Source organism: Macrobrachium rosenbergii, chromosome 46 (genome assembly GCF_040412425.1).
Source record: "Macrobrachium rosenbergii isolate ZJJX-2024 chromosome 46, ASM4041242v1, whole genome shotgun sequence".
NCBI classification, from domain to species: Eukaryota; Metazoa; Arthropoda; class Malacostraca; order Decapoda; family Palaemonidae; genus Macrobrachium; species Macrobrachium rosenbergii.
Window position 1 is genome coordinate 49,766,384 of NC_089786.1, and position 15,364 is coordinate 49,781,747.

Below are 15,364 nucleotides of genomic sequence, written 5' to 3' on the forward strand. Positions count from 1 at the left end.
TGGGCCTGATGGGAGAAGGGTTGCACATCAAGAAACCAAAATAATGAGACCAATTCCAAGACATGATCTTAAGTTCCAATGCAATAAGTCAACCTTGAAGTAGGTTCAATCCTGTTACAGTACTTTGATACAGACATTGCCTATGCCACCAAGAATACAATTAAGCTTGAGAAACAAAGTCATCTACAGGAGGAGGTCTATTTTATCTGATCAAAAGTGTTTCAACATTCATGCCAGCCCAATTACCGAGCCAAAAGGACTGTTAGAAAGTCTAAGAAGCACTTTTCGTTAATGGAAATGGCATGATTTCAAGCTTACTTATTTTTGCCACTTGGTCAGTTATCTTTTACTGAGCAGTACCTGTATGCCTCTTACACTACATCTACATAAAAATTAAGTTGTAAGTTGCAAGCTTCTGCTGTTAGCTGCAAAGCCATATGTCATTTGGGATTAGAAGCATACTGACCATCCAACAATCAATAACAAACAATACAGACTGATAATTCTACGTACAGCACCTCCCGTTGTGCAAAACACCAAACTCAAGGATAAAAAATTGAATCGGGTACTCCACATCTTTATTTTACAAAAATTATATTGTATTTGACCAACCGTTTGCACTTTCTGAAGTTGCTTTTCAGCAGATAAATTTGAAATTATTACTTTTTAAATTTGCCTTAAAAACGTAAGACATTATTCTGTTTACAGATACAACATTACCTTTAGCTATACCTCCAGTCATTGCGCTAGCAATGAAATGTAATATATTTTAATAAATTTAAAATAAAATGGATACAACTTTAAATTGCAAATTAAAAACTTTTAAATTACAACGATAAACCTCTTCTATATAAGAATCACTATATAAACATGTATAAAATTTGTTCAATCAGTCAGCTGAATTATGAACACCTTACTAAGGCAGATGCAAAGTGTTCAAAATCTACCGATGAACGTAAAAGTATTGCCATCAAAAAATAAGAATTTGTGTTCTGGACGACCATGTACCAATTCATTTTGGCATAAAAAACAGGGTCAACAAAACTTAATGTCAATGTGTACAAATTAGATTTCAAAAGTAATCTATTGAAAGATAACAAAAACTAGGACGTACAAATACAATAAGCAATAAATCATGTCTTGAGAGAGAGAGAGAGAGAGAGAGAGAGAGAGAGAGAGAGAGAGAGAATCATAATTTCTAATAATGACTGATATGATGGTACCAAATGTAAAATGGTACGGGGAAAATCTCAACTTGAGTTCTGTAGCAAGAAACACCTCTGGTAATTTCCATCTTCCAGCAATGGAAACCCTATCACCGTATGTGAAACGTCTACAGAAGTAAAAGTATTTGATTGAAAGCTATAACCAAATCAAATTGTAACATCCCTAGAGAAAGACGTCCAGGCTAAGTCTGCTCAGACGAACCAATATTTTCGCTAGAAGGATCAGCTGCATGACCATTCTGTGGCAAGGTGTTGTTTTCTGTAGTGACTGGGGAATCACCCGGCTGGAGCTCTGGAGTTGGTGTGGCTGAAAGCCTATCACCTAAGACACCCTGTATACGCTTTGTTATACCACCCAGCAATGGCCTTTTCACATCTTGAGCATTGTCCATATCACCCAAAAGACGTTTCCCTCCAACCCCTTTCATTTTGAGCATTGTGTTGATGACTCTCAAATCCTAAGGGACAAAAGAAATACTGTTACAAATAAGACTAAAGTATATGCATATTCAGAACATCAGATAAACATACATTTTTCAATAGTAATTATTATCCATCTAATGATGGAAATTCTGTACTATTTAGGTAAAGCCAAAATTGGACTATGAGAAAATTAACCAAAAAATCAGCACTATATTATTTTCATTAGTAGGTTACAAGACAAGTGACTCAAACATCTATTTTCTCAGACTATAAGGCCAAAGGCTGCTGTCAAACAAGGTGTGAGATTGGGGAAAAGACAAACTTGAAAGATATTGGAGAATTAGATGACAAGACCAATGGGAACGAAGGTTGCGAGGATAAATGTAACACAGATGATACCATGAACCACTAGTACCAATAATGCTGTGCTACTTCCAAGACAAACTTAGCAGCATACAGGATTTCTAAATTATCAAATATGTCTGTCAAGGACTCACCTTTGCTGGACTACGATTGAAATAGTATGGCAATGGCTTTCTTGGGGACATGGCAGTGTTGCCCTTCATAGGGCTTAGAGAATTGATAAATACAGAGTGATTTGTTGAGATCCGCCGCCTTGGAGACACTGGAGTATGCCTCACAACAGGTAATGGTGATAAAGGTGGGAGGTCTCCCTGGTGAAATACAAACATTTTTATGCTCATTTAAATATCAGTGACGGTATGAAATTTCTAACATTTTTAAACTCTTACAAGCATTCAACACCTTTGGCAAATACAGGAAATAATTAAATTCTCTAAACTGGGAATTTATAATCTACATATTTTAAATCTTCCCCAAACAATATCACTTGAAATCCTCTGTTCACTAAAACTGTTATATGTTCATATCTTTCCAGTCGATCCAAATATCTTAAATCCTTCCTTATAACACCCACCATATTTCTCATATAGTTCCCTTCAGTTCTTCAAATTACTTGACACTTTCCTGAATACTGCTGCTTTCAGAAATAATGCCCTTTTATTTGGTGTAATTGCAAATCCCTAGAGGTAAATTATTAACCTAAGCAAAAAGGCTCTTTCAATGTAGCATCCACTTCTAAGTTTGCACAAATAATTTCAAATATACACTGTCAGTTTATATGTCATTCATCCCTATACAATTAATTGAAATTTAAAAAGTTAGAAAAGATGGTATGAAAAACATTCTTGGGCAAGACCTACCTCCTGAGCAGCTCTGAATTTCAAAGCAAAGGCCTTCATTTTCTGTACATAAACCTGATTGTAGAATAAGATGAGATCACCACGTTCCTCAGACTCGAAACTAGCAGAGGTACCAGTTACCTGGCTTGGAGTAGGAGGAGGAGCACTGCTCTGCTGTGTACTAACACCTGTGGAGAAATAAAAGAACCTGTTTCAGATATATGATCCTTAGCAGTAAAACCACAACGGGTGACTTTGTACTAGCATAAAACCATCATGTACTATGTACAGAGAGAGAGAGAGAGAGACAGAGAGAGCTCAAGGGTTAGTTAGCACCTACCTTCAGATGATGGTGCAGATGACCTTGAAATAAGAACGCTACGATAAACGTGGGAGGCTGCCTGAGGCTGATTCCTATAGTGCTTCATGATTTCCTGGAATATTCTATCATTCTGGGTGACTTTGCAAGTGATATAGATGGCGCACATGACCATTTGATCCATATGGCGATCACGCATTAGCTCGGTGTAATGGATGATAGAGTGCTCAAAACACGTCCATATTTTCTTCCTCAGCTCTTTGTCAGTTATATCCAATCTATCACATAATTCTCTTAGCCTCATATTTGCCAAAGTATAGAACTGTAAAGAGACAGAAGTTAAAATTTTAAAAACCACAAACAAAAGATGAGGACTGACCTGCAAACAGATAATATAATTTTCATTAACCTTATCAGTGGACCTACAAAGGATTCTTAGCAATGAAGGTTCCACCTGGTGGGTAAATCCTCCAGTAATACTCTTCAGTTTAGCTTTACCTAAAGTGCAAATGTCTGACCAAAAATGTGAAGACAAAGGACCAAAATTGAAACAACTTACCTTTCTACAGAAGAGAGCAAATGAGCCATGCCTCTTTGGTTTATCTTTTTTCTTCTCGGTATTTGGTGTTTCCACTGTCCTCTCTGACATGGCCTCTTCATTTGATTCAGACTGGTTATCATCTTGATTGGCTGGTAGAGAGTATAATGTTGTAACACCATTCTCCTTGACCTGTGATTAAGATGATTTCATGCTTTTAAGAAGAGTTCATCACTGAATAATTTGCAAGAGAAAATTTACAATACCCAGCTTAGCTCCAAGTAAACACTGGCTTTACTTTTTGAATCACAATTCAAACCTGCATACATCTTTTATCTTTAATGAGAACATTAGGAACATGAAGCCCACAACTATGAGAAAATTTTTTAAACTACATGACCATACCTGTACAGTTATTCTACTAGGTATCTTCTGCACTGGGGACCCTGTTGAAACTACAGAAGTGACATTTGGCAATCGATTGGTGAGAGTAGGTGGCCTGGCCATGGTGAGGGCATTTGGTGCAGGGGCGGTAGGACCCGATGTTGTTGTTGGGAAAAGTGTCCTTTTTGCTGATGACTGTCCCATGGGAGACTGGAACCTCTCGGACAGTGTTGACAAGGGTGAAAGTTGGAGATCTGGAAGGTCACATTAATATCAATCACCCACAAGTCCTTATTTTTAAATACAGTAAAGACCTACCAACATTTATCATTTTATTTTAAACCTTTCAAATAACCACTTACTTGCTGGAGTTGTTTTATCACTGACTAGTTTCAAAGCTGGGGACATTAAAGCTGAGGTTATGCCCATGGGAGTGGCAGATGTCATTTCTGTCTCAAGCTGATCAGAGAAGTTGACATCCTGGCATGATGGCATGTCTTGGTTCCCACCTTGGAAGTTACGCCAAAGGGGTGAATCACCCTTCCATGCAAGGGAGTCCAAGATCTGTTCTTCAATCTGTTAACAGAAACAGAGCAGTCAGAAAATACCACTATACAAACCTTACAATCCACATTACCCATAACTAATCAAATTTTTCATCTGTTAAAAATAAACTTTTCAAGAAATTTTTCATTATTCCTACATAAACCCTCATCTTTCTCAAAATACACTTCTGGCATTAACCCGGACTGTCTGCAACTTGGAAAGAAGCCTTTAAGACTGGCAGTCTCCCTTATGAGGAGTTCTGGGTAAGTACTTGCACTCATAGTATGCTTAGTGTTAGCTTCTCTACAGCAATAGGGTAGTTGTTGGTGTGACTGAGATGAATCATATCACTAGAGACTAATGACTGAATATCTAAGAAATATGCAACTTGAAATTTGCCAGTTCTTCATACGAGGATACAAAACCTAGTCTTAATATGGAGATACAGACTACCACCAGTGGCGGCATGAGTAGTTGAAGCCGCCACGAAAACAGGAAGAGGAAATAAAGACAGCAAAGTACCCTGTTTTGCCTTCCTCCTCCGCAAAGCACACCTCTTAATTAAGGAAACTCAAAGCACACTCACAAGTCTGAGAAACTGAATACTGTACAAAGAATGAGGGTCAGTGGTGGACACACGACATGAACACAATATCATATCCAGGACATATTTGCTGACCATCCCTCCAAGAAGCAAATTTACAGGCACCATTACCAACACAAAAAGCACAAGAGCCCTGTATACAAGTCATTGAAGCAAGAAACCCCTCAACCGCACAGCCTAAAGCACTCCCAAAATGACATTGTGGGCAAAAGGCTTCACACAGCACTGGTAAAACAAACTGACACTGCATACTCTGTACAAGAATTACACACAGCCCCAAACAAGGGAGAATGGCAAATTTTTTATACTGTTCCCACACTTTACCCAGTCCTAGCTGTGTCAGAAGAGTACTCATACAAAGGCAAGGGTATCTTCATAAAAATCTGCTTTAAAACCTAGCCTTTTACTGGAAATTAAACGGTAAAACGAACTACTAACTAGAATCAGCACCCTCAAAGACAAAAAATCGTTACAGGTAGCCTCCGGGTTACGGCTGTTTCGACCCACAGCATTCCGTACTCACGGCACTTTTTCAATTATATTCATCAAAAAACCAGCTCTGGGTTACGGCTGATGTTCCGAAGTTATGGCACCGTAATTTACCAGCGCTATAACAAGGTGAGAAAACCAGTTTAGCACGCTGTAGCCACCAGGAGGTTCACCATAAGGAAGAGAGAAAACTGGTTTACTACCAGGGCAAAGCTTGAAAAACTGTTTCTTTTCCCAGGCTTACATAAGTGTCTCTCTCTCAATCAATTTTAGAAATTTTTCTTACGATGTTCCAGGTTACGGCGAGTTCCGGCTTACGGCACCCTGCTGGAACAGAACTCCAGCTGTAATCCGGGGACCGCCTGTATTTAGAAGAGTTTCATAGCTTAACTATAGCGCTTCCACAAGAAAATGAATATTCCTGTATACCACCACACAATTAATACTAAGAGGGTCTGAAGACAAAAAGGTCTTGTAAATCCCTAAAGATAGAAACACTGTAACACAAATGGACATCCAAAACTTCAGCATTGCTATACTTCAAGTCCGATATTTAGAACCTTTGAAAATAAATATAAATTTAGGACATTCCATATCTAGCACTGTTGTACAGTGCATAGCAAACTGAATGAACTACTATTTTTGAGAGTGACGAAAGAAGAGCTACTCACCCCTTTTAGATGTTTCACAAGCTCCCGAGATAGCTGATTGTCAGACTGTTTTTCTGACCTGATGACTGGTTCAATAATCCTTATGAAGTAGTATGGTTCAACATTTCCAACCTGCATAAAGTTAAAATAGTATCTAAATTAAGGCCTTTAAGGTAATTTGAATACTCAATACTTAAAATATCTATTATATATAATACATTAGAGAGTTTGGTTTCTGTTCCAAATCTATAATTCCATTATTTACCAATTTTTGCTGTTAGAACAAACCGCAGACAAGTCCCAAAGATGTGCATTTTACACGATGTTCTACTCAAGTCCTCCACCTTGCAACCTCATAATAATACTAAAGAACATAATCACTAAGACTTCACGGGCCTGCATTTGCCAAGTTCAATGATTTCACCTTATCAAGTCACCATTTGACATACAACTTGCAAGCCATGTCGTGAGGCATAACCATGTAACCTTAAATTTTACATCTACAATAATTTAGAACTAGCTTGAAAACCAATTTGCCTGGTATAATATGGTGTAGCTAAAAGTACTCCAAAACTCATAAGCTATTCAACAAATAAAACTAACTAACCCTTCACCAAATACAAAATTCTCACCAGTTTGTAAAAACTGTCTTACCTGTAAAGACCAAGGGAACCTCCTTGGATCGTTGTATGACTTTAATACTATTTCAAGGCAACAAGTAATGAGGGTCCGGTGAAACAAGTCTTCCAGAAGGATTGCCTGAAAGAGATATTCAGTTAAAATGTAAATGTCATGTTCTTTTATGGTACTGATTTAGGATAAATTTTACTCAAATTCACAGATGATCTAAAAGACACCAACACACGAATTTAGAATAAATTACCGTGAAGTCAACACCCCGCTTTCTCTCATCAACAAGAATGTGTTCCAGAAAAGTGTAGTATAGCATCTGACCCATCTGAAGCCTCATTTTGGCAAAGTCCATGCTAGGACCTGTGTAATCTTCTGTTGCTTGGGTATAGAGCCTGCAGAATTCATCACTCATTTCTGTAATTAACTCTGTGATCTTTTCCTCTGGGTTGACTTTGCAACTTCTGAAAATTAAAAATATGTTAATTGTAAAACCTTAAGTTTTATTTCGACTGAACAACCCTAGAAGCAACAGCATACCAGAAATTGTTTAAAACCAATTCCAACACACAACCCACCTGAAAATCTCGCGCAACTCCTCGCTTGCATTATTTTTACGGCCTGAGATCAACGCATAAAGCTTCTGAAGCCCTGATGTGACAACTGTTAACGGCGTAGTACCAATATTTGGACGGTCAATTGTATAACGTCTACCAGTAATGGGGGTCTGGGGCACCAAGTGCTGATCCCCGTCAAATGACTGGAAATAAAAGGTTAGTGTTAGAAATAACCATACGATTTCAGCAAACAACAGAAAACATAAATGAAAAAAAGCTTGCAAAAATCTAATTAAAAAATTCATTGCATACCATATTGCACATATCTGAAAGCAGAACAGTGTGATAGTCATAACTGAGACATCACAGTATAAATACTATATATTTTAAGATTAAAACTGAAGAATGAACAAATATTTGACTGGTTGCTTTACCTTACTAACCAACGCTCCCTGATATACTTTTATAGCTAGTTAACTAGTCTTCTTACCTTCCAATGTGATTTTTGTCTGTTTATCTATAACTGCTACATCACTGAATACACAAACAGCATTAGGAAGACTAAAATCATACATACCTGGCCTAAGTTTCGCCTTGCCTGGCGCACAGAAGGATTGTCAATGGGCGAATTTTGCAGAGACGCCAAGGCAGAGGGCGGCGAGGATCCAGCAACTGCCTTCACGACATCATCTTCGTTCAGGAACATTCGCTCATCAAACTCACCATAACTCAGCAAATACTCTTCGTAAGCATTTTTTACTTCTTTGACGTTATGGTCAAAGTTGGCTTGTTCTAACAACCCTGTTCCTTCACTTCCACCTTTGAGAACCTATAAATCATGGGGAAAAAAAAATTTGGAACTTTAGATGGTGATTAGCTGTAAAATTTTGTAAAATATTTTTCATCATAAAAATCCAGCTCTAAAAGTATTGATATTAATAAAAACAGGCTTTACATCAATAATACTTAGTATATACCAATATCAAAGTGAAAAAATAATGCATCTAAACTAAACAGCAATTCAAAGCCTAAAAACTCTAGAAACCCACTTACTTTCTTATCTATCAGGTCTCTGATGTGTTTATTCCAATAATATTCCCGGACTACTTTTGTCTCCACCAGAACGCCTTCAAATTTCTCACAAAGGTAGTCCATGATTGACACAGGCCATGATGTCAGTTCACTAACATAATTTTCAGCATTAACAAGACCAGGAGGCAAACCTAAATAGGAAACACACGAGAGTTAGGCATTCAAACCCTGTGGAGAGGGGGGAGAATCTTTTCAACTATAAATCAATACCTTACAAATGTCTAGTTCTCATATGACTACTACAATAAAAAAAAAAAAAATTTTATGCTAGAATTTACTATTTCAATTCTGTTTTTGCTTAAACTCACCTGGACACTTTAAATTTAAGAGGTCTTTTCTATTAGATAGCACCACATTGTTGAATATAAGGTCAACAGATGCCAAAAGTAACGAATAACAGCTAACAAGATCTTGCGGTATGCTAGGATACTTTCCTGAAATGCGAAAATACTTTATTACAAAATCCATAGACAATACAAACACTAGGGCCTGTATGAAGTCTCATCTTTTCTCAGTGTTAAGAATGGAATCATTTAAAACTATTTAAATGTCAAACAAGATTTCAAATAAAAATTATACCATCATAACTACTGTACATAACGAAGTCTGTAGAGAACAACAATAGCTTAAATATGGAAATGTCACCGGCCTGTTCCTTCCCAGAGTAGTACCTTTAATTAATATGTACAGAGTCCAACAAAAATGGAATAGTTCAGTGGCATTGCACGGAGGGCGTCTCTGCTTTCGTGACCTCGGGGGCCGCGGAGGATCCTCTGCTGGATCCTTGAACAAATCTAGGAAGATGGGCTTGTACTTCTTGAAGATGTTGTTGGAAACGGCAAAATTTCTTTCCAGCAGATCAACTCTACGACAAAACTCTTCATCACAGTGTGACATTGCTAACCAAGACTTCATTTTCTTGATAAACTCTGTCAAGCTGTCAATAAATTGCAGATAATATAAATTAAAATTAAAATAAATTTCAAGGTCTTAAAACATGATGTTTGTGGAACCATAAGCATACTGCAGTAACAAATTATTATAAATTTACTTATCCTGATGTCAATCTGTATGACAGCTCGGTTGGTAAGACGTGCATTCCAAACATGAATATTCTGTTTGGTCCAAATATTATGCCTCAAGTTAAATTCCCATTTGAGTGACATCCAAATATGATCTTGATGTCACTCTATACATGAACTTTATTATACACCAGTGTATTAATTCTCATCCCTTTATAAAAGTCCAATGCATGTCTTCACCAAATCTATACAGTATTCTATAAAAGTAAATTGCAGCTGTCTATTATACACCTGACTTTATGGGGTCTCATGTCCTTCACAAAGATTACCTATAAACACTATTTACCTGGGCATCATTAATACAGGAGCCGTAATGTAATATCTGGTGATAACTTTGTTACAAGACAGGTATTCATACAGTACATTTTTACACCATTATTGTATATTTCATCATACAGTAAATTATCACTATTACGGGTACAGCAACTGTTTGTGTGGCTAAATCTAAATACTGAAATCATTTGGAGAGAAACATTTAAGCGTATCCTATATTTTTGCTGCATATTAATGTTCATACAAAAAATGACAGCATAAGTAATCAATCTATCTATCTTATCTAATCTATCTAGGCAGTCCCCGGTTACTGGCAGGGGTTCTGTTCTGAGGGTGTGGTGATAACCAAAAATCGCCACTAACCGAAAATCGGTGATTTTAATCGGCGCCAAAAAGCACCGATTTTCGGTTATCAGCGCCTCTGTTACATAGGTATCAGCACCAATACCCAATTATCAGCGCCGGATCACTGTTAATTGAGCCCACCTTTAACAGGGGACTGCCTGTGTGTGTGTGTATGTGTATATATATATATATATATATATATATATATATATATATATATATACATACATACACACACACAGGACCAATACTGGGTATAAAGTATTCCTTAAACTGCTGACAACTGTCACTTAAACCAAGCCAACCCCCTAAATGATAGATAACATAAAAAGCAACCAACACAGGCCTACTTGACAATACTTACGGCAAATTGCAATGCTGCAACATGCGTGTCAAGGAAACACAGTTCCCCTGTATCACATTCCCCGGGCGGCCTCCAACAGTGGGTACTGATCGACGGCGACATGCTGCGTAGAGTGCACAAGCCAGCCATGGTAACTGGTCTCCCTGCAATCACATATAGGCTAAAGTGTCATTTCTGACCTACAAAGATTAAAAACGGGTGTCTGACCTATCAACAGGGAGAAACCCGGTGGTTGACTTGTCAACTGGATGGCTCACTTTCAGGACAAAAACTGGAGTGCATGACCAGTCAACTAGGTGAAAACAGGCGAGACTGACCTGTCAACTTTGTGAAAATTGGTGTGCATGACCTATAAAGCAGGTGAAACTGCTGTGCCCACCTTTCAAACGGATGAAAACTTGTGTACCTGACCAGTCAACTGGATAAAACTCATTTAACCTGTCCACTTAAAACTGAGGTGGCTGACCTGTCAACCAGATTAAAATGAGATAGATAACCTGTTAACTGAGGGAAAATTGGCATGGCCGGCCTGTCAACTGGGTAAAAATGGGTGTGCCTGACCTGTCCACTTGGTGGAACTGTTGCGTGTGCCCTGTCAGCTTGGTGAAAACTGTTGGGTCTGCCCTGTCAACTTTATGAAAATTGTTGCACCCAACCTGTAAACAGGATGAAACTGTTGTTTCTGACCTGTCAATTGAAGAATACTTATGCCTGACTAGTCAGCTGGATGGAAACTTGTGCCCAACATTTTGACTGGATGAAAACTTTTGTGACCAACCTGTTAACTAGATGGAAGCTTTTGAGCCTATCCTGTCAACTGGAAAAAAAGTTGTGCACAGTCTGTTAAATGGATGAACACTTCTGCCCAACCTGTCAACTGGGTGAAACTGTTGTGCTTGCCCTGTCAGCTGGGTGGAACTATTGCGCCTGATTTGTCAGCTGGGTGGAACTATTGTGCCTGACTAGTCAGCTGGGTGAAAACTTGCAATCAACCTGTCAACTACATGAAAACCCTTGCCCGCCTGTCGGCTAATGAAAAGTCTTGTCCGACCTGTCAACTACATAAAAACTTTTGTCCAACCAAGTCACTAGATGAAAACTCTTCTCCAACCTGTCAAATGGATGATAACTCTTCAGCCCAATCTGTCACCAGGATGAAAAATGCTGTGCCTGACCTGTCAACTGGACAGAAAGTTTGCACCCGACATGTCAAATGATGAAAATTGATGTCTAAACTGTCAACAGAATTAAAAAAAAAAAAAAAAAAAAAAAAAAAAAAAAAAAAGCAACTGGCTTAAAGTTGTACTGCGTGACCTGCCAAAAGGATGAAAATTGGAAATGACTGGCCTGTCAAATGCATGGAAAACTGGAACACTTGAATCACAAACTAGATGAAAACTTGAATGATTGGACTGTCAAAGGGGTGAAAACTTGTGCCTGACCTGACAACTGGGAAGAGAAAAGGGAGAAGCGTTATATATGCCTAACCTATCAAAATTTATGAAAAGAGGGGAGCCTGACCTGTTGAGAGGGTTAAACACTGTATACCTAACCTGTAAACTGGACAAAAATTTACAAGTTCTGTAATGCAACCTAACCTGTAATGTCTACCTATTAACTGTCACACTTAGGTGTTGTGGCCAGCCAATCAAACATGCAGGATATGACCAGTCTTGCCCATCAAAACATGGGTGGTGCAGCCAGCCACACCCTCCAAGAATGGATGTGCAGCAAGCCATGCCTGTCACATGTAACTACCAGCCGTGCCTGTCAAGTATAAGCATTGCAGTCAGTCCAACCAGTCAAATGTGGTTACTGCAACCTGCCATCCGGTCAAGTGAGGGTGCTGTGGCCCACCTGTCAAATGGGGGAGGGAGTGGCTGCAGGAATATACACAAATGTGGGAGCTGTGGTCAGCAACCCATCACATATGGGTGCTGCAGTCTGCCAAATGTCAAGGTTATGGGGTTGCAGTCTGCCAACTACATCAAAAGCTAGGTGTACATGAACTGACACAAATTGTTTGTAGAGATACACCAAACCTAACCAATTTTAATTTGGTGTTAATCATCTAAACCTGATAAATGCTATTTTGTGTACTGTAGCCTATTTCCTTGATTTTAGCAAGAATTTGTGGAAAGGCCAAAACTACATTTGGTAATTGTCAAGACAGGAAAAATTTGACAAAAATCTAATATACTGTTGCTATAATAGTATACAGTTAGAGGGCTTTTAGGGGTGGGTGTCAACAAACTTGCATTCTATGGTCCCGGTAGCATCAATGTAAGGGACATTATCAAAAAGGGTTTCACCAGGTTTTATTTGAATATTGGACTGCTGGAAAGTTTAAGCTTTTCACAAAATGCTTATAATCAATCAACTTATCATTCACCTGAATTTGTGGGCCCTAAACACAAACACACTAACAATATAGAACAATTGCAGAGGAAAGTTAGAAAAAGAACACCAAGACAAACTTAAAAAAAACTCTAACACTCCTATGTGCTGTTTAACAGTTGACATTTTTCTACTCTACAATAGGTTACTATAAATTACAACTATTACTGTCAAAAGAAATTCATTCAAAACTAGAGCTTGATAATTTACTCAAAATATAATGACATGCAACAAATAACAGATAGCCCTCAACAAGGCCAACCCATTATAACTTCCAAATTTCTTAAATAGCCTTCAACAAGGCCAAGCCATTATAACTTCCAAATTTCTTAAAAAAAAAATCTAAAACTGTCAAATACAACTGTTCAAATGACAGTTCTTTGAGGACTATGACACTTATTTCTGTTTGGGGTAAAACTGAAGACTACTAGCCTACCAGAGCCTGGTTTCTGCCCATCCCTGACCAAAATATTTACCACCTTTTGTTTTTTTTTCTATATTTAGCCTATGGTATTTACCGCATTTTATGTTTATACATTCATCCCCAAGGGAATGTTAAGTAACACATCACCCACTTAGCATAAACGGGTAGTTACCGAGCCAGAAGGGCATGGTAGTAGCCTTCAGTTATACCTTGTGCCCCTCTAGTTCGGTAACTACCAGTTTACATGCAAAAACAGGCAAAGTGTTTAGTACCAGCCCTTTGAGTTGAATGTACAAACAAAAGATATAAACATAAAAAAAAAGGCATCAAATAGGGTAGGATATTCCACGACTGGCAGGAATCAGGCCACAGTAGCCTAGTAGTCCGCAATTTTACCCAAAATGGTTTGCCTCTGGCCACAAGAGACGTCTATGGCCTGCAATGTTAGCCTATGCCTAAGCAATAAGCTAGTGTGCAATTGCAATTCAACAGAAAGGATTAAGCCTAAGATAGCATAGGCCAGCCTAGCCAGTCCTCAAGACTGGAAGTCAGCCTAGCCTACTGTGTCCAAGAGTTAATCGGAAAATACTGTTACGGCCTAATGAATATTGTCAGGCTAACAGTAATTTATTATCGCATTCATAAAAGCTACAGGCTGGGACAGGCCTAGGCTTCACATCAGAGCAGCCTAGGGTCTGACTCAGTGACGGAGGCTCGGACTTTAACCCGTGAAGGATTCGCGATAATCTAATCACCACAGGCCTACGTGGAGTCAGGTCCACCATGGGTTTAGGCCTTGGCTCCGCGAGAAAAAAAAATGAAGTAAAATATTAAGTTTTTTGAATCCCCAAAAATCCCACGAAAATTGGATAGAAGAGGATATAAATACAACACGGGGCTGTCTGCCGTAATATAGATACAGAGTAGGATGCAGACCGAAGGATGTACTGTAACAGAGGCGAAGGACAAGTGGAGGAGGAGGAGGCAGAGGCAGCAGCAAAACAAGTGCAACAAACCAAAACAAACCGAGTGTCTCTCTCTCTCTCACCTCTAACGTGTACTTCAGCTGGATATTCTCGTAATTGCTCCACGCTTCATCGGACGTGAACGCATCCAAATTCAGGTCGAGGGACAGATCTACGTACTTCCTGCGGACACTGGTCACGCCGTCAGACTCACTCATGTTTCGGGGGTCCCACAAAAAAAAAATAAAGATTTCAAGCGCACCTCACTCTCACACACCGGACCGCACGACGCGCATCTCAACGCGAGGAAGTGGCGCCACTGAATGAGTACGGGCGCGAGCGTGTGGCGGGAAAACCTTGGTCGCCGCTGACCCGCCGGCGTGCGCGAGGGAAAGCAGTCACCCATAACGGCGGTCATTCCCGCCACATCTCTCAAAACATCTGCATCCCGATACAAAATCCAAACAATAAATACATTTATACATATATAAACCACATCAAAAATGAATTAAACCTTTTAATAACGTTATTCTCCCGTTGTGTCGTCTACACCGGCGGAGTAATATTAAAAACCATTTGTTTTGGCGGGAAGTGTCCTGGGAGCCGAGTGGGCGATGTGCCTAAAAGGTATTTACAAACACTTAAACGTCCCCTATACTGCGGTCGACCCTTTAAATACGAAAATGTGTAACCGTCGCCGAGTGAAAGTTCCTGCTTGCGTGATGGGCATTACATTGGCCCTGTAACAGATTCTCGTGAGAGCCCCCGTTATAGCGGCAATATTTGAAAAGCTCGGATAACCAATTGCGACATGACGTCTTTTGGTAATTTCATTATTTCAGCTGAAATACTAA

The 15,364-nt window shown here is 39.0% G+C and overlaps 1 protein-coding gene across 1 annotated transcript; it reads right to left on the bottom strand.

The window, feature by feature from the left end:
• Positions 1-564: 564 nt before the first annotated feature.
• Rbf (Retinoblastoma-family protein) lies at positions 565-14,842 on the bottom strand. Its single transcript, XM_067089712.1, has 17 exons — positions 14,594-14,842; positions 10,725-10,867; positions 9,332-9,597; positions 8,969-9,094; positions 8,622-8,791; positions 8,146-8,397; positions 7,590-7,771; positions 7,265-7,475; positions 7,036-7,140; positions 6,403-6,513; positions 4,455-4,668; positions 4,114-4,346; positions 3,730-3,900; positions 3,192-3,492; positions 2,873-3,039; positions 2,147-2,323; positions 565-1,684 (listed from the first exon to the last, which is right to left on the bottom strand). The coding sequence occupies exons 1-17, from the start codon at positions 14,726-14,728 to the stop codon at positions 1,409-1,411; spliced, it is 3,240 nt and encodes a 1,079-aa protein (XP_066945813.1). The 5' UTR covers positions 14,729-14,842; the 3' UTR covers positions 565-1,408.
• Between the last annotated feature and the right edge of the window lie 522 nt (positions 14,843-15,364).

Bases quoted from the DNA above. Each gene is read 5' to 3' on its own strand.
- Rbf (XM_067089712.1), bottom strand. From the start codon at position 14,728: ATGAGTGAGTCTGACGGCGTGACCAGTGTCCGCAGGAAGTACGTAGAT. The intron at 8,792-8,968 runs GTGAGTTTAAGC...TTTCCTATTTAG, and splicing joins CTTAAATTTAAAGTGTCCAG to GTTTGCCTCCTGGTCTTGTT. The intron at 3,493-3,729 runs GTAAGTTGTTTC...GTCTCTTTACAG, and splicing joins TTGCTCTCTTCTGTAGAAAG to TTCTATACTTTGGCAAATAT.